This window comes from Pseudophryne corroboree, chromosome 1 (assembly GCF_028390025.1).
Source record: "Pseudophryne corroboree isolate aPseCor3 chromosome 1, aPseCor3.hap2, whole genome shotgun sequence".
Classification (NCBI taxonomy): Eukaryota; Metazoa; Chordata; class Amphibia; order Anura; family Myobatrachidae; genus Pseudophryne; species Pseudophryne corroboree.
This window is the reverse complement of record NC_086444.1, coordinates 890,179,584-890,197,952: the sequence shown is the minus strand read 5'-3', so window position 1 is coordinate 890,197,952 and position 18,369 is coordinate 890,179,584. Positions and strand designations below refer to the sequence as shown.

Here is an 18,369-nt window from a genome sequence, read left to right as displayed (position 1 = left end):
GAGGATATTCGCTGATACGAGTGATGTTACGTAGCTGAACCGACAGGATTGAGCCAGAGATTGGATGTGGGGGATAAGGAGAGGGAGGAGTCAAGAGTGACGCTCAAGCACCAGAGTTGGGGAATTGGGGTGATTATGGTGTTGACAACAGCAATAGAGTTATTGGGGGGGGGGAGACTCTGGATGGGGGAAAGATGATTACTTCGGTTTTGTCCATGTTGAGCTTCAGGAAGCGCTCAGACATCCAGGAGAAGATGACTGAGAGGCAGCTGGATACCTGAGAAAAGACAGAGGAGAAGAGGTCAGGAGATGAGAGGTATAGTTACATATCGTCAGCATAGAGGTGGTATTGAAGGCCGAAGGAGCTTATGAGTGCACATAGGTTATAGGTGTATAGGGAGAAGAGAAGGGGCCAAGGACGGAACCCTGGGGGACTCTGTCGGGGAAGATGGAAGGGGGTGAGGTGGAGTCAGAGGCAGACACAGAGAAGGAGCGGTTAGCATGGTAAGAGGTGAACCAGGCAAGGACAGTGCTAGGGAGACCAATGGTCTGGTGGGTGCAGAGAAGGAAAGGATGATCAACGTTGTGTCAAAGGCAGTAGAGAAGTCCACAGGAGGAAGAGCAAAGAGAAGTGGCCTCTGGATTTAGCAGAAAGCAGGTCATTGGTGACTTTGACCAGAGAGTTTAAGCAAGAGCTTACGAGATACTGTGACATCAATCTATGAGCATATCAACTGAAAGGTCATCAGTCATTTCATTAAGGTGATCTGCTTCTGATATACCAAAATAGTTGCTTTATTTTTATATGTGGAACACAAGCACAAGCGGTCAGAGCAGATTTAACATGTCATGCAGGCAGATATAATGTATAACAAATGGCAGCCTTCAAGAAGCTAATGGCTGCAAATCCCCTAGTAGTCATTGGTAGTCTAAATATATGAAGCACACTTACACGCACAACGTAGCTGTAAAAACTCTGGTGTAGACAGCCTTATGATTTCACTTCATCATTTGTAACTGGACAATATTGCTACATAGCAAAGCCTGTGACCAGGACAATCATTTTGTTTTTTGTTATGCGCAGATTGAGTTTATGCTGTTGATCAAGGCTGGCTTCTGTCTTGGCTTGAAATTTAAACTTGAATTCCTAGATAAAGATGACATCCACAGAATTTTGCAGCGGGCAGAGAGCACAACCTTTTTCAGTACAAGGGCTGCTTATATGTGTAAAATATATACAGTTTACTAGTGGAAAAATGGAACCTCTTTGCTCTTATGCCAGACTTTGCAGCATTGTTAAAAAGTTCCTATGTGGACAGAAGTGTGTGTGCACTGCTGGGAAGGAAAAAGGCTGATGCACACTGGAGGTGGCTGGAAAGGCAGGCGTAGGCTGGAGGTGGGCAGAGAGGCAGGCAGGAGTATGTCTAATCAGAAATACAAGTGAAGTGCAAGGATTAGTAGTAAATGATAGTGAACTTCAAAACAAAACTCTGGAGCACTCATCATTGACTGAAATGGGAAATATGACTGTACAGTAGAAGTTCTCAAACGCGATCCTTAAGGCACCCCAGCAGTCCAGGTTTTAGGTATATCCATGACTCGGCACAGATGGCTAATACCCCTTTCACACCGCATATTGCCGGGTCGACACGGGTCGGCGTGCGGTGTGAAAGGGGCATAGCCAAAATCGCGGATCGCCTGACCCGGCAATTCAACCTGGGAATAAAGCAGTGTTATACCCGGGTTGAATACCGGGTCAGTGGCTGCGTAAATGTGCTCCTGGGTCGATGCATCCCAGGACCCGTTTACTACAGCAGGTAGAGGCGGCACAGAGATGATCTCATCTCCCAGCGCCACCCCCTGCTGCCGGCTCCGCCCCCCGCTGCTATTGCAACCCGCCCGGCATATTGCCGGGTCGGGGAATCCTGCAGCAGCTGCCAATGCCGGATCCCACCTGGGAAGGACCCGTTTCCAATTCCCGGGTGGGATCCGGCATTGGCAGTGTGAAAGGTGTATTAATCATATTGGCTGAGGTGCTAATTAAGTCACCTGTGGCCAAGCATGGATATCTTAAAACCTGGACCATTGGGGTGCCTTGAGGGCCGTGTTTGAGAACCTCTGCTGTATGGGAAGCTAGAACAATGGGGTCCAGTGCAAGGGACAAAATTGCTGTGGCGTATTATAGGAAACTGCAGTGACCAGGAGTTCCTGGCAGCTGAAAAGCTTCTTCTAAAGGTGGGTACACATTAGACGACTTGCAACGATTTCCCTTGAATTCCCTGGAACTCCTGGACAGAAGATATACTGATACACACTGTGCAGTGTTACAGAAGGTATCGTCAGTGGCCACATCCAGGAGTATGCTGTTGTTAAAGATATTTACAAATTTTATTGCAAGTAGATAAGCTCAGAGGATAGAACAAACGACCCGTGGGAGCGCACATCAGCATCACAAACAATATGCGTCGGAATCGTCCATATCGCTTAAAATATCGTCTAGTGTGTAGGCACCTTAAGGGCTTAGGTCCTGGATCTAGGGTTGTTTGAGATTCATTCTGGAGGAGTCTCCTGCAATCCCTATGTCTTTAGCAGTCAATCCTATGTTTGAACTGTGAACTGGTGAGCAGGCCTAGTAAAGTAGCTGCTAGTCATATTTCCTGAACCATGTCATTCCCCTCTCTTCCTGCTGAATGTACCACTTTCTACTGGCATTACGCAAGGCGGAGATGGGAAGGCGGGATTCAGTAGTATTATGCCAAGTAGGGGGGGTGGCCCCTTCCCAGCTCAGGTTGCGTCAGGGGTGTATGTCAGCCTCATGTGTTGACTCTATTTATGACTGGAGCTGGGAGTTACAGTGCTTTCTTGGACATACATTCATTTTTATATATAATTATAAAAACTGTGACCTCATTTTGTCTGTGTTTATTTCAAGTTAAGATCCATTGGTTTAGTTATGATTTAAGATGGTAATCGAAAAAGTCTCAAATCCATAAAAGAGGCAGCTTACTATTTATTCCTCTTTTCTCTAACGTCCTAGTGGATGCTGGGGACTCCGTAAGGACCATGGGGAATAGACGGGCTCTGCAGGAGACAGGTCACTTTAAGAAAGAATTTGGATTCTGGTGTGTTCTGGCTCCTCCCTCTATGTCCCTCCTCCAGACCTCGGCTTGAATCTGTGCCCGGACGAGCTGGGTGCTACTTAGTGAGCTCTCCTGAGCTTGCTATAAGAAAGTATTTTGTTAGTTTTTTTTATTTTCAGGGAGATCTGCTGGCAACAGACTCCCTGCATCGTGGGACTGAGGGGAGAGAAGCAGCCCTACTCTCTGAAGATAGGTCCTGCTTCTTAGGCTACTGGACACCATTAGCTCCAGAGGGATCGTACACAGGATCTCACCCTTTGTCGTCCGATCCCGGAGCCGCGCCGCCGTCCCCCTCGCAGAGCCGGAAGACAGAAGCCGGGTGAAAGAAGCAAGAAGACTTCGAAATCGTCGGCAGAAGACTCCAGTCTTCAAACTGAGGTAGCGCACAGCACTGCAGCTGTGCACCATTGCTCCCACACTACACCCACATACTCCGGTCACTGTAGGGTGCAGGGCGCAGGGGGGGCGCCCTGGGCAGCAATTAGGACCTCTTGGCAAAAGTGGGCATATATACAGTTGGGCACTGTATATATGCATGAGCCCCCGCCATTATATTATACAGAAACGCGGGACAGAAGCCCGCCGCTGAGGGGGCGGGGCTTCTTCCTCAGCACTCACCAGCGCCATTTTCTCTCCAAAGCTTCGCTGAGAGGAAGCTCCCCAGGCTCTCCCCTGCAGATTCACGGTAGAAGAGGGTAAAAAGAGAGGGGGGGCACATAAATTAGGCGCAAAAACATAATATACAGCAGCTACTGGGTTAACACTAAGTTACTGTGTGATTCCTGGGACTTATAGCGCTGGGGTGTGTGCTGGCATACTCTCTCTCTGTCTCTCCAAAGGGCCTTGTGGGGGAACTGTCTTCAAAAAAGAGCATCCCGTGTGTGTGTGTGTGTGTGTGTGTGTCAGTACGCCTCTGTCGACATGTTTGACGAGGAAGGCTATGTGGAAGCAGAGCGGGAGCAAATGGATGGGATGTCTCCGCCGACGGCGCCGACACCTGATTGGATGGATATGTGGAAGGTTTTAAATGATAATGTTCATTCCTTGCATAAAAGGTTGGATAAAGCTGAAACCTTAGGACAGTCAGGGTCTCAGCCCATGCCTGATCCGATGTCGCAGAGGCCGTCAGGGTCTCAGAAGCGCCCACTATCCCAAATTGTTGACACAGATACCGACATGGATTCTGACTCGTGTCGATTATGATGATGCAAAGTTACAGCCTAAAGTGGCAAAAGCCATCCGTTATATGATTATAGCAATGAAGGATGTGTTGCACATCACAGAGGAAACCCAAGTCCCTGACAAGAGGGTACATATGTATGGGGAAAAAAGGCAGGAGGTGACCTTTCCCCCTTCACATGAGCTAAATGAGTTATGTGAAAAGGCTTGGGAATCTCCAGATAAAAAACTGCAGATTTCCAAGAGGATGCTTATGGCGTATCCCTTCCCGCCAACGGACAGGTTACGCTGGGAATCCTCCCCTAGGGTGGACAAAGCTCTAACACGCTTATCCAAGAGGGTAGCCCTGCCGTCATAGGATACGGCCACCCTCAAAGATGCTGCGGATAGAAAGCAAGAGGGTACCCTGAAGTCCATTTATACACATTCAGGTACCTTACTAAGGCCGGCAATTGCGTCAGCCTGGGTATGTAGTGCGGTAGCAGCATGGACGGATACCTTATCTGAGGAACTTGATACCTTGGACAAGGATACTATATTAATGACCCTGGGGCATATAAAAGACGCTGTCCTATATATGAGAGATGCTCAAAGAGACATTAGCCTACTGGGCTCTAGAATAAATGCAATGTCGATTTCTGCCAGAAGGGTCCTGTGGACTCGGCAATGGACAGGCGATGCCGACTCAAAAAGGCACATGGAGGTTTTACCTTACAAGGGTGAGGAATTGTTTGGGGAGGGTCTCTCGGACCTGGTCTCCACAGCTACTGCTGGAAAGTCAAATTTTTTGCCATATATTCCCTCACCACCTAAGAAAGCACCGTATTACCAAATGCAGTCCTTTCGTTCACAGAAAGGCAAGAAAGTCCGAGGTGCATCCTTTCTTGCCAGAGGCAGGGGCAGAGGAAAGAAGCTGCACAACACAGCTAGTTCCCAGGAGCAGAAGTCCTCCCCGGCTTCCACTAAATCCACCGCATGACGCTGGGGCTCCACAGGCGGAGCTAGGCCCGGTGGGGGCGCGTCTCCGAAATTTCAGCCACAAGTGGGTTGTTCACTCCCAGGTGGATCCCTGGGCAATAGAGATTGTGTCTCAGGGATACAAGCTGGAATTCGAGGAGATGCCCCCTCACCAATACCTCATATCGGCCCTGCCAGCTTCCCCCTTAGAGAGGGAAATAGTGTTAGCTGCAATTCACAAATTGTATCTTCAGCAGGTGGTGGTCAAGGTTCCCTTCCTTCAACAAGGAAAGGGTTATTATTCGACCATGTTTGTAGTACCGAAACCGGATGGTTCGTCAGACCCATTTTGAATTTAAAATCCCTGAACATATACCTGAAAAGGTTCAAGTTCAAGATGGAATCGCTCAGAGCGGTCATCGCAAGCCTGGAAGGGGGGGATTTTTTGGTGTCTCTGGACATAAAGGATGCATACCTTCATGTTCCCATTTATCCACCTCATCAGGCGTACCTCAGATTTGTGGTACAGGATTGTCATTACCAATTCCAGACGTTGCCGTTTGGTCTCTCCACGGCACCGAGAATATTTACCAAGGTAATGGCGGAAATGATGGTGCTCCTGCGAAAGCAAGGGGTCACAATTATCCCATACTTGGACGATCTCCTCATAAAGGCGAGGTCCAGAGAGCAGTTGCTGATCAGCGCTCTCGGGAAGTGTTACAACAGCACGTCTGGATTCTAAATATTCCAAAGTCGCAGTTGATTCCTACGACTCGTCTGCCCTTCCTGGGCATGATTCTGGATACAGACCAGAAGAGGGTTTATCTCCCGATGGAGAAGGCTCAGGAGCTCGTGACACTGGTCAGAGACCTATTAAAACCAAAGCAGGTGTCGGTGCATCACTGCACGCGAGTCCTGGGAAAGATGGTGGCATCATACGAGGCCATTCCCTTCGGCAGGTTCCATGCGAGGACCTATCAATGGGATCTGTTGGACAAGTGGTCCGGATCACATCTTCAGATGCATCGGCTGATCACCCTATCCCCCAGGGCCAGGGTGTCTCTCCTCTGGTGGCTGCAGAGTGCTCACCTTCTCGAGGGCCGCAGATTCGGCATTCAGGACTGGGTCCTGGTAACCACGGATGCAAGCCTCCGAGGGTGGGGAGCAGTCACACAGGGAAGAAATTTCCAAGGTCTGTGGTCAAGTCAGGAGACTTGCCTTCACATCAATATCCTGAAACTAAGGGCCATATACAACGCCCTACGTCAAGCGGAGACCCTGCTTCGCGACCAATTGGTTCTGATTCACCGCAGTGGCTCATGTAAACCGCCAAGGCGGCACAAGGAGCAGGGTGGCGATGGCGGAAGCCACCAGAATTCTTCGCTGGGCGGAGAATCACGTAAGCGCACTGTCAGCAGTGTTCATTCCGGGAGTGGACAACTGGGAAGCAGACTTCCTCAGCAGGCACGACGTCCACCTGGGAGAGTGGGGACTTCATCAAGAAGTCTTCATGCAGATTGCAAGTCGGTGGGAACTGCCACAGGTAGACATGATGGCATCCCGCCTCAACAAAAAGCTACAGAGGTATTGCGCCAGGTCAAGAGACCCTCAGGCGATAGCTGTAGACGCACTAGTGACACCGTGGGTTTTCCAGTCGGTTTATGTATTTCCTCCTCTTCCTCTCATACCCAAGGTGCTGAGAATCATAAGGAAAAGAGGAGTGAGAACAATACTCATTGTTCCGGATTGGCCAAGAAGGACTTGGTATCCAGATCTGCAAGAAATGCTCACAGAGGAACCGTGGCCTCTGCCTCTAAGACAGGACTTGTTGCAACAGGGGCTCTGTCTGTTCCAAGACTTACCGCGGCTGCGTGTGACGGCATGGCGGTTGAACGCCGGATCCTAGCAGAAAAAGGCATTCCGGATGAGGTCATTCCTACGCTGATAAAGGCTAGGAAGGACGTGACGGCAAAACATTATCACCGTATATGGCGAAAATATGTTGCTTGGTGTGAGTCCAGGAATGCCCCCACGGAGGAATTCCAGCTGGGACGTTTCCTTCACTTCCTACAGGCGGGAGTGACTTTGGGCCTAAAATTGGGTTCCATTAAGGTCCAGATTTCGGCCCTGTCTATTTTCTTTCAAAAAGAACTGGCTTCTCTGCCTGAAGTTCAGACGTTTGTGAAGGGAGTGCTGCATATTCAGCCCCCTTTGGTGCCTCCAGTGGCACCTTGGGATCTTAACGTGGTGTTGAGTTTCCTGAAGTCACACTGGTTTGAGCCACTTAAAACCGTGGAGTTAAAATTCCTCACGTGGAAGGTGGTCATGCTATTGGCCTTGGCTTCAGCTAGGCGTGTGTCAGAATTAGCGGCTTTGACACATAAAAGCCCCTATCTGGTTTTCCATATGGACAGGGCAGAATTGCGGACCCGTCCACAATTTCTGCCAAAAGTGGTGTCATCTTTTCATATGAACCAACCTATTGTGGTGCCTGTGGCTACTCGTGACTTGGAGGACTCCGAGTTACTAGATGTGGTCAGGGCTTTGAAGGTTTATGTAGCCAGAACAGCTAGAGTCAGGAAAACTGAGTCGCTGTTTATCCTGTATGCATCCAACAAGCTTGGTGCTCCTGCTTCAAAGCAAACTATTGCTCGCTGGATCTGTAACACGATTCAGCAGGATCATTCTGCGGCTGGATTGCCGCTGCCAAAATCAGTAAAAGCCCACTCCACAAGGAAGGTGGGCTCTTCTTGGGTGGCTGCCCGAGGGGTCTCGGCATTACAGCTTTGCCGAGCAGCTACTTGGTCAGGTTCGAACACTTTTGCAAAGTTCTACAAGTTTGATACCCTGGCTGAGGAGGACCTTGTGTTTGCTCATTCGGTGCTGCAGAGTCATCCGCACTCTCCCGCCCGTTTGGGAGCTTTGGTATAATCCCCATGGTCCTTACGGAGTCCCCAGCATCCACTAGGACGTTAGAGAAAATAAGATTTTACTTACCGGTAAATCTATTTCTCGTAGTCCGTAGTGGATGCTGGGCACCCGTCCCAAGTGCGGACTTCTTCTGCAATACTTGTATATAGTTATTGCTTAAATAAGGGTTATGTTATGGTTGCATCAGGGTTGATCTGATGCTCCGTTGTTGTTCATACTGTTAACTGGGCATGTTTATCACAAGTTATGCGGTGTGATTGATGTGACTGGTAGGAGTCTTGCCCTGGATTCCAAAATCCTTTCCTTGTACTGTCAGCTCTTCCGGGCACAGTTTCTCTAACTGAGGTCTGGAGGAGGGACATAGAGGGAGGAGCCAGAACACACCAGAATCCAAATTCTTTCTTAAAGTGCCCTGTCTCCTGCGGAGCCCGTCCATTCCCCATGGTCCTTACGGAGTCCCCAGCATCCACTACGGACTACGAGAAATAGATTTACCGGTAAGTAAAATCTTATTTTCTTCACTCATACCTCCCAATAGCGGTGCTTTACCAATTTGCAGACAGTGAAGGTGTAAAGAGAAAAGCTGGCACATCATTATTATTTATTTTTATAACAGTTTCTTATATAGCCCAGCATTCCATTGCCCTTTACAATTGGAAACAACAGTGTTAAAATAAAACAAAAACAATTGGGAACAGTGAAAAAAAGAAAACTGGGTAATAACAAACCGTCATAGTGGTAGAAAGGCCCTGCTCGCAAGCTTACAATCTGTAGTTTACAAATGTACTCGTATTTATGAATGATGGAGGATTGTTTATGTTTTTTATTGGAGGTACACATCAGTCAGGCTAACCATCTGCCAGAGCATTAATTCACTTCAACTTTGTTTTGCAATTTGATTAACCTTCAGATTGTTATTACAATACCTGGGCATGTGTACAGTCATAAAACATGACAGTCATGAAAGTGAACCAATTAGTATCTGTAGTTTTGCACTTGGAGGAACAGGAATTTGCTTTGAAGATAATTATCTTGTGTGAAATTCCGTAAACTGAATTTCTCTTCACCTTTGCAAGCTACTTTATCAGTTGTTCCTATTGCACAAAAGAGATAAGCTCTTAAGAGTTCTGATGCAATGTTAATGTTATTAGAAGCAAAAGAAAAGAAACCTTTAGGTCTGATTCCAGGGACAAGCGGCCATCGCAAAAGGGCAGCTCTAATTGGGAGAGCTACTAATAGCATATGTTAGTACATTGCAGTTAGTATCGGTGCAGTAAGTGGCAGGATGTACTGCAAGAGGTTGGTACACCCTGCCCTTAGAGAGATATTAAGTACCAGCCAAACAGCTCCTAACTGTCATTTTTCAAACACAGCCTGTAACATGGCAGCTAGGAATTTACTGGCTGGTACTCTTTCTCCACTTTATTACTCTCCAAGGCTCAGTACATAATGCCGCTATACTGTATATTGCTAGCTCGAACAAATCCATAGTTGTTTGTAATATTATGAAACCAAATTATTTGCTATGATACCTACATCTAGCCTCCCTGCACGTTAAACAGCCCTTCTAGTCACATCATGCCGTGGAGTGACTCTGTAGCGGTGCACGGCATTATGTGCAACATTTCCCATTAAAATGTCTTATTTGTAAAATTATGCAATAAGAACGCATATGCAGCATATGTTGATTAAAATGATATGTATCTGCATATGAAATGCTACGTTAGTGTTTTCCTAGAAAACACTGTGCTGTACCATTTCGTATGCAGTTATAACCGCAGATGCACAGATCATATAGGCATGTCGCATATCATTTTAGTCAGCAGAACCTGCTTGTGCGTCCTATTTGCATGGCGATACGAATAAGGCGCATTTTCGTCAAAAAAAACCCTGCAATACACTAATGGCAGCTCACTCACGCCAGGCATCTCCCGCTACATGGCTTATTAAGGCAAGATGTATGAGGACACGTCTGTATTACTGCTAAAACACAGTTATTTAGCTCCTATTCACACGTACATTAGTGAAAATGTATTATTCACCAGGTCTGGTATAAAATGTTCCTGTTACTGGCCATATGCTGCCACACCACTGGTGATACTGACAAACCCTCCCCCAAACAGTGCTTTGGGTTAGAAATCAAATACTTATGATAAAATACCGTGCGCCGGTAATGGCTGCCTATGATTTCAGGAAATGGACAAAGAAGTGTCACCCCACACTCCAGAAATCGTTGTGGTCAAAAGAGTACCATTAGAATCCAGAGGCGCTCAAAAAAAACACATAAACAAACATTCATAGTGCATCATGTTATGTGTAAGAAGCTAAATCAACCAAAATCTTTTAGTTTGTCTTATACCTAAAAATAAGTCTACTTTTTTAGGAGTAGACAATCACGCTTTCGATTCGTTTGTTGTGAGGGAGACGGTCGGGACATCACCTGTGGAGTTGAACGGCTGGTTTCGGGGACGCCCAAAAATACCCACCTTTAAAATCTGCTATTATTGTCTACTTTGTAGACCACTTGATATGGTGAGAGACCACCTTTATCCCTGTCTTATATGTTTTAGCACAGTAAATAAAAGATATTGCACCATTGGAGGTTCTTTATCTTTCTTTTTTGGGTACCAATTGTGGAGAGGAAGACCAGAGGCACACAGAATCCTTATTGGTGGAATTCCAGCTCCCCCCAAAAGCGTAATTGTCTACTCCTAAAAAAGTAGACTTATTTTTAGGTATAAGACAAACCAAAAGATTTTAATTGATTTAGCTTCTTACACATAACATGATGCACTATGAATGTTTGTTTATGTGTTTTTTTTGAGCGCCTCTGGATTCTAATAATACTCTTTTGACCACAGTGCTTTGGGTTAGGTCACAAAACAAATACAAGGTTTAGGAATGATCCATACTGTTTTAGATTGATCATTTTGGACATATCTTAAAACAGTGTTTCCCAACCACGGTCCTCAAGGCACACTAACAGTCCTGGTTTTAGTGATATCCAGGCTTGAACACAGGTGACTTAATTAGTACCTCAGTTATTTTGATTTAACCATCTGTGCTGAAGCCTGAATATCACTAAAACCTGCACTGTTGGTATGCCTTGAGGACCGTGGTTGGGAATGCCTGCCTTAAAATCTTGGTGCCAAATGTATTCTCCTGCCCTGTGTGTCAATATTTGACAACTGTAGTCACCACATTTAAACATATAAGAACATCGGTGGTTATTGTTTGCAAATATAGTTCTACGTATAGGATTTATAAGGTTGTACTCTTTCATCCCAGGACAGGTTATGATATCTTTCAAATTGGCAGGACACCCATAAATTAATCTTCCCCCCATCCCCCCCACGATGTGGCATGGTGTCAACTAATAACTAATAGTTTCTTTCTTCCATGTAAGATAAAAGCATTGTTATATTTTTATGTCCTTACCCCTGCTTATCTATGTCTCCTTTTACTTATGAAACGGATTTCTAACACACTACGCAAGTGGTTCCTAAACGGATTTGAATCACAGCGCCCTAGAGTATCAGAATTTTTTTCATGGCACCCCTAGGCCAAAAGTTTTTTATTGAGAAATTTAGAAAGAAATATTAAATTAAGTTAATTGTGTTATATATCATCATCAGGTTCAATTGTGTGTGGTGAGGGATAAGATTTGCTTCTGTTTGTCCACATATTTTATGATTGACAGTCACAAGTACTAGTTTTGCCTATTATATTGAGCATACATAACTTGAATTGGTCCTGGACCACCAATCCAAGACCCCCCTACAAGTGTCCCGGGGCAACCCAGGCTGCCATAGCACACAGTTTGAGAACCACTGCACTACGCTACATCAAAGGCAGCACTGTCAAAGCCAATATCCATAGACTTGTACTAGGAACTTGAACTATGGTCCTGACACAGGCACTAATCATCTGCTGCATAGTTTTTAAAACTAATTGTGAACTATTATTGATAAATATTTTGTTCCTTTTTTAATGTTTCCCATTACCTTTCTTTTACAGTTCGTCTTCATGAGAGCATATCAGAAGAAGGGTTCCATTACTTAGTTTTTGACTTGTAAGTAGACATTCCAACTGTCAAACTGTTTTACTATATATTGTTTTATGAATACGTAAAGTATTTGGGATATAGACACAGAAAACTTGATTGACAGTATAAGAATAAGACAGAATAAGGTAATTCTTACAGTCAGCAGCCTGTAGCAGAAGGGCATGCAATCTCACTAAATATACAAAACAAAGAAAAAGTTGCTCTGGCGCTTGACACAAGTGAATTACAATAATTCATTACACCAAAAAGATTTCATAACATTAGTTTTACTAATACAACATAAACTATTAAAATTAAACAAAATAAGACGTATTGCTAATACAGTGGGTGGTATTCAAATGATATATCACGCCTAATCTCCTTTCTAAAGTGATCCCCGCTATTGTGCATATCGTGCTCATAGTAATCCGGTTTAGCTGCGTAAAGGGTTGGGTGCCCTCGCTATCCCAGGGGTAGCGAGCTTAAATGATTATACCACACCCGTCAGCATAAAAAGAACTGGTGTGGAAGGGGGTGAAAAGAATTGAATACCACCCAATGTGTACTAACAAAATCTCTGAAGGAAATGAGGTCTCCTACAACTATGGGCTTCTTAAGGTGAAAAATCACCATAGAGAGATCCCCTCCGGTCCCTGAGGGATTTGGACTCCCAGGTCATAAACCCTGAAGTCCTTTCATCTCTTGGACAGCTCTATAGCAGAATAGTTGTCCCGGCAGTTAAGTATAAAATATGTTGGTATGCACGCCATAGAGGCGAAATGTATCGTAATGTAATTGATACATCCTTTGGGAGTGGTAGGAAGTGAACAAATGGAGAAAAGAAATATGTGTAATACAGCACTAATTAACCCTAATTTCTTTTGGGTTCCTAGAGTGTATATCCAGGAGATGACTCAATAATAAATAATAGTTAAAACAAAGTCCATAGTGCAATCCAGGAGGCTGCCAGGAGTAGTTCAAGGATTAGGTCTCAATTTTTCTGCCAACAGGAACTTGGTCAGGTTAGTCTGTCAAAGTCTCCTTAACAGACAGGAATGTAAATACTATATAATATGGGAAGTGATGTCATTGAAGTAAAATGGCTTGAGCAAGGAAGAAAGATTAAAGCGTTTTTTGGATGTCAGCTTGTTACTGACACTTGTCGGTTTTCTAGTGTTCCCCAGGATACATAGGCTTATGTAGTTAGTTTGTTTTGTGTTTTAGTTTAAGAAATTGTTTTGCATTTATTTGTCTGTCCATTTATCACCAATTTAATTCAAAAAGCATTGTGACTTTTTGTCACATAGTGAATGCCATTGACTAACTTTCACTTTCTGTTCTTAAATAATTCAAGGGCTAGTTCCGTTTACTTTGTATGTAGGGCTTTGTGTGTAACAAATATTCTTATTTGCAATTGCCATATCTCAGTAAATTGAGTGTGTTTGAGGCTTCTGCTCTAGTGGATATGTGATTCATCCTTTACAACACTGTGCAAGTGGGGTATTTGTCTGATGAGGGCACCATCATACTTTTGAGCCTTGTTCATGTTATTAATTTACCTCTTATGAACAAAACCACTTGCAGTGTTTATTTTAATGATCATGCATGACGGTGGTATTACTGCAATTCCACCCCCACACACAACTGTTCCAGATTTAATTGTTGCTTTTAGTAACTGTGGGAATTAACCACGTCATAGTGAGGTATCTTCCGATGGCATCCTACACTGAGCTAAGAGGACCTTTAATTAAGAATAAATAATCTCTACCAATAGCTACTTTCTGCTATGGAATTAGTGTCAGTGAGAATTGTGTTTTGTGTTTTTTGTTCTGCAAATGAACACATTTGCTACATTTGTCTGCTGCCCAACTATCGCTGCTGCTTCACATACATTCTGAACAGCCGTGCATCCCACTTATTACAATATTGTGCAACCAGCTTTAGAGTTATTTAGTGCCTTGTTTTCTCGTGTTGTCAGTTGGCTAAATCTGAGTAATAGGAAGTGTAGTAGATTTCTTTCTGAATATTTATGTATTAATTATATACTGGATACTCTGTTGTATGTGTTCTTGTTACTGGTAAACAAAAAATGGGTTTTGTGGTTTTTGCTGTACAGTATGTTATACAGTATTAAGTAGGGCTGTAAAAAGAAGTTAATGTCTAACAAATTTCTGATAAAGAATGGGTCAAGATACAAATGTCTATTTCAGACAGTATATATTGATATATCATGGGTTCTGTATCTTGATTATACATTTATATATTATTGCTGTTAAACGGTTTTCATTACAATGGCCATTTATATGTAGTCACTGAGCATTATCCAACCTTCTTTTAAAACAAAAATAAAATTATCTTGTGCTAGATTTGGGGTCCACTAAATAGTTTTGCACTGTCCATTTGGCACATGAATTTTTCTATACTGTCGCTCAAACAGACCTGTACTGCTAAAGGTCTGGTGCAATTAAATATAGTAGATCGCATGGGACCTATACCAGTACAAATTGGTTAAATTGTGACCTGAAAGGAAATATTTGTCCTATTGAATCTGTTGGGCCGGGGCACAGTATTTTTATTACCTAAGATACTGTACTAGCTATTTTGCAGGTGACATGTCACTAATACTGGAGAATGTTGGATGCACTATATATAAAATAAAATAAGATTTTAAACCTACCGGTAAATCTTTTTCTCCTAGTCCGTAGAGGATGCTGGGGACTCCGTAAGGACCATGGGGAATAGACGGGCTCCGCAGGAGACATGGGCACTAAAAAGAACTTTAGATATGGGTGTGCACTGGCTCCTCCCTCTATGCCCCTCCTCCAGACCTCAGTTAGAGAAACTGTGCCCAGAGGAGACGGACAGTATGAGGAAAGGATTTTTGTAATCTAAGGGCAAGATTCATACCAGCCCACACCATCCACACCGTTTAACATGGAATATATACGAACCAGTTATCAGCATGGAACAAAACAGTATCAGTCTGAGACTGATCAAACTGTTACATAACCCTTAAGGAAGCAAAAACTATATACAAGTCTTGCAGAAGTAGTCCGCACTGGGACGGGCGCCCAGCATCCTCTACGGACTAGGAGAATAAGATTTACCGGTAGGTTTAAAATCTTATTTTCTCTTACGTCCTAGAGGATGCTGAGGACTCCGTAAGGACCATGGGGATTATACCAAAGCTCCAAAACGGGCGGGAGAGTGCGGATGACTCTGCAGCACCGATTGAGCAAACATGAGGTCCTCATCAGCCAGGGTATCAAACTTGTAGATCTTCGTAAAGGTGTTTGAACCCGACCAAGTAGCAGCTCGGCACAGCTGTAATGCCGAGACACCTCGGGCAGCCGCCCAAGAAGAGCCCACCTTGCTAGTGGAATGGGCCTTTACAGAATTTGGTAACGGCAATCCAGCCGTAGAATGAGCCTGCTGAATCGTGTTACAAATCCAGCGAGCAATAGTCTGTTTCGAAGCAGGAGCGCCAACCTTGTTGGCTGCATACAGGACAAACAGTGCCTCTGTTTTCCTAACCCGAGCCGTTCTGGCCACATAAATTTTCAATGCCCTGACCACATCAAGGGACTCAGAATCTTCCAAGTCCCGTGTAGCCACAGGCACCACAATAGGTTGGTTCATATGAAAAGAAGAATCCACCTTGGGCAAAAATTGAGGACGAGTCCGCAACTCCGCTCTATCCACGTGGAAAATCAGATAGGGGCTTTTGTGAGATAAAGCCGCCAACTCCGACACTCGCTTTGCCAACGCCAAGGCCAACAACATGACCACTTTCCAAGTGAGATATTTTAATTCCACCGTTTTAAGTGGTTCAAACCAGTGAGACTTGAGGAACCGCAACACCACGTTAAGGTCCCAGGGTGCCACTGGAGGTACAAAAGGAGGCTGGATAAGCAGCACTCCCTTCACAAAAGTCTGGACTTCTGGGAGAGAAGCCAATTCCTTCTGAAAGAAAATGGATAGGGCCGAAATCTGAACCTTAATGGAGCCTAATTTTAGGCCCAAATTCACTCCCGTCTGTAAGAAGTGAAGGAAACGGCCCAGATGGAATTCTTCCGGAGGAGCATTCCTGGACTCACACCAAGATACATACTTTCGCCATATACGGTGATAATGTTTTGCTGTCACGTCCTTCCTAGCCTTTATCAGAGTAGGAATGACCTCATCCGTAATGCCCTTTTCCGCTAGGATCCGGCGTTCAACCGCCATGCCGTCAAACGCAGCCGCGGTAAGTCTTGGAACAGACAGGGCCCCTGTTGTAACAGGTCCTCTCTGAGAGGAAGAGGCCACGGATCTTCTGTGAGCATTTCCTGCAGATCCGGATACCAGGCCCTACGCGGCCAATCTGGAACAATGAGAATTGTCTTTACTCCTCTTCGTCTTATGATTCTTAATATCTTTGAGATGAGCGGAAGAGGAGGGATCATATAGACCGACTGAAACACCCATGGTGTCACCAGGGCGTCCACCGCCATTGCCTGAGTGTCCCTTGACCTGGCGCAATACTTTGGTAGTTTCTTGTTGAGGCGTGACGCCATCATGTCTATCTGAGGCAGTCCCCACTGACTTGCAATCTCTGCGAAGACTTCCTGATGAAGTCCCCACTCCCCTGGATGTAGATCGTGTCTGCTGAGGAAGTCTGCTTCCCAGTTGTCCACTCCCGGAATGAAGACTGCTGTCAGAGCGCTTACATGATTTTCCGCCCAGCGAAGAATCCTGGTGGCTTCTGCCATTGCCACTCTGCTCTTTGTTCCGCCTTGGCGGTTTACATGCGCCACTGCGGTGATGTTGTCTGACTGAATCAGAACCGGTAGGTCGCGAAGCAAATTCTCCGCTTGACGAAGGGCGTTGTATATTGCCCTCAACTCCAGTACGTTGATGTGAAGACAAGCCTCCTGGCTTGACCAGAGACCTTGGAAGTTTTTTTCCCCGTGTGACTGCTCCCCATCCCCGGAGGCTCGCGTCCGTGGTTACCAGAACCCAGTCCTGAATGCCGAACCTGCGACCCTCCAGAAGGTGAGCACTCTGCAGCCACCACAGGAGAGATACCCTGGCCCTGGGGGACAGGGTGATCATCTGATGAATCTGTAGATGTGACCCGGACGGACCACTTGTCCAGAAGGTCCCATTGAAAAGGTCTCGCATGGAACCTGCCGAATGGAATGGCCTCGTAAGACGCCACCATCTTTCCCAGAACTCGAGTGCAGTGATGCACCGACACCCTTTTTGGCTTCAATAGGTCCCTGACCAAATTCATGAGTTCCTGGGCCTTTTCCATCGGAAGATAAACCCTCTTCTGGTCTGTATCCAGAATCATGCCTAAGAAAGGCAAACGAGTCGTTGGAACCAACTGTGACTTCGGGATATTGAGAATCCAGCCGTGCTGTTGCAACACCCTCAGGGAGAGTGATACGCTGTTCAGCAACTGTTCTCTCGATCTCGCTTTTATTAGGAGATCGTCCAAGTACGGGATAATTGTGACACCCTGCTTGCGCAGGAGCACCATCATTTCCGCCATTACCTTGGTGAAAATCCTCGATCTGTGGAAAGCCCAAACGGCAACGTCTGAAATTGGTAATGACAATCCTGTACAGCAAATCTCAGGAACGCCTAATGAGGCGGATATATGGGGACATGAAGGTACGCATCCTTTATGTCCAGGGACACCATATAATCCCCCCCTTCCAGGCTGGCAATGACCGCTCTGAGCGATTCCATCTTGAACTTGAACCTTTTTAAGTATAGGTTTAAGGATTTTAAATTCAAAATGGGTCTGACCAAACCGTCCGGTTTCGGGACTACAAACAGGGTTGAGTAATACCCCATCCCCTGCTGAAGCAGGGGGACTTTGACCACCACTTGTTGAAGACACAATTTTTGAATTGCATTTAAAACTATCTCTCTCTCTGGGGGAGAAGCCGGTAGGGCCGATTTGAAAAACCGGCGAGGAGGCACCTCTTAGAATTCCAGCTTGTAACCCTGGGAAACAATTTCTATTGCCCAGGGATCCACCTGTGAGTGAACCCAGACGTGGCTGAAAAGTCGAAGACGTGCCCCCACTGGGGCGGACTCCCTCCGCGGAGCCCCAGCGTCATGCAG

General features: G+C 45.5%; 1 protein-coding gene across 27 annotated transcripts in view; it reads left to right on the top strand.

Moving 5' to 3' along the window:
• The window catches only part of CAMK2D (calcium/calmodulin dependent protein kinase II delta), a 430,831-nt gene that overhangs the window by 214,795 nt on the left and 197,667 nt on the right, over positions 1-18,369 (top strand). For all 27 annotated transcript variants that reach the window (XM_063920185.1, XM_063920183.1, XM_063920188.1 and 24 more), the window contains exon 4: positions 12,225-12,279. In XM_063920185.1, the coding sequence (XP_063776255.1) occupies positions 12,225-12,279 (55 nt within the window). The remainder of the gene's footprint in view (positions 1-12,224; positions 12,280-18,369) is intronic.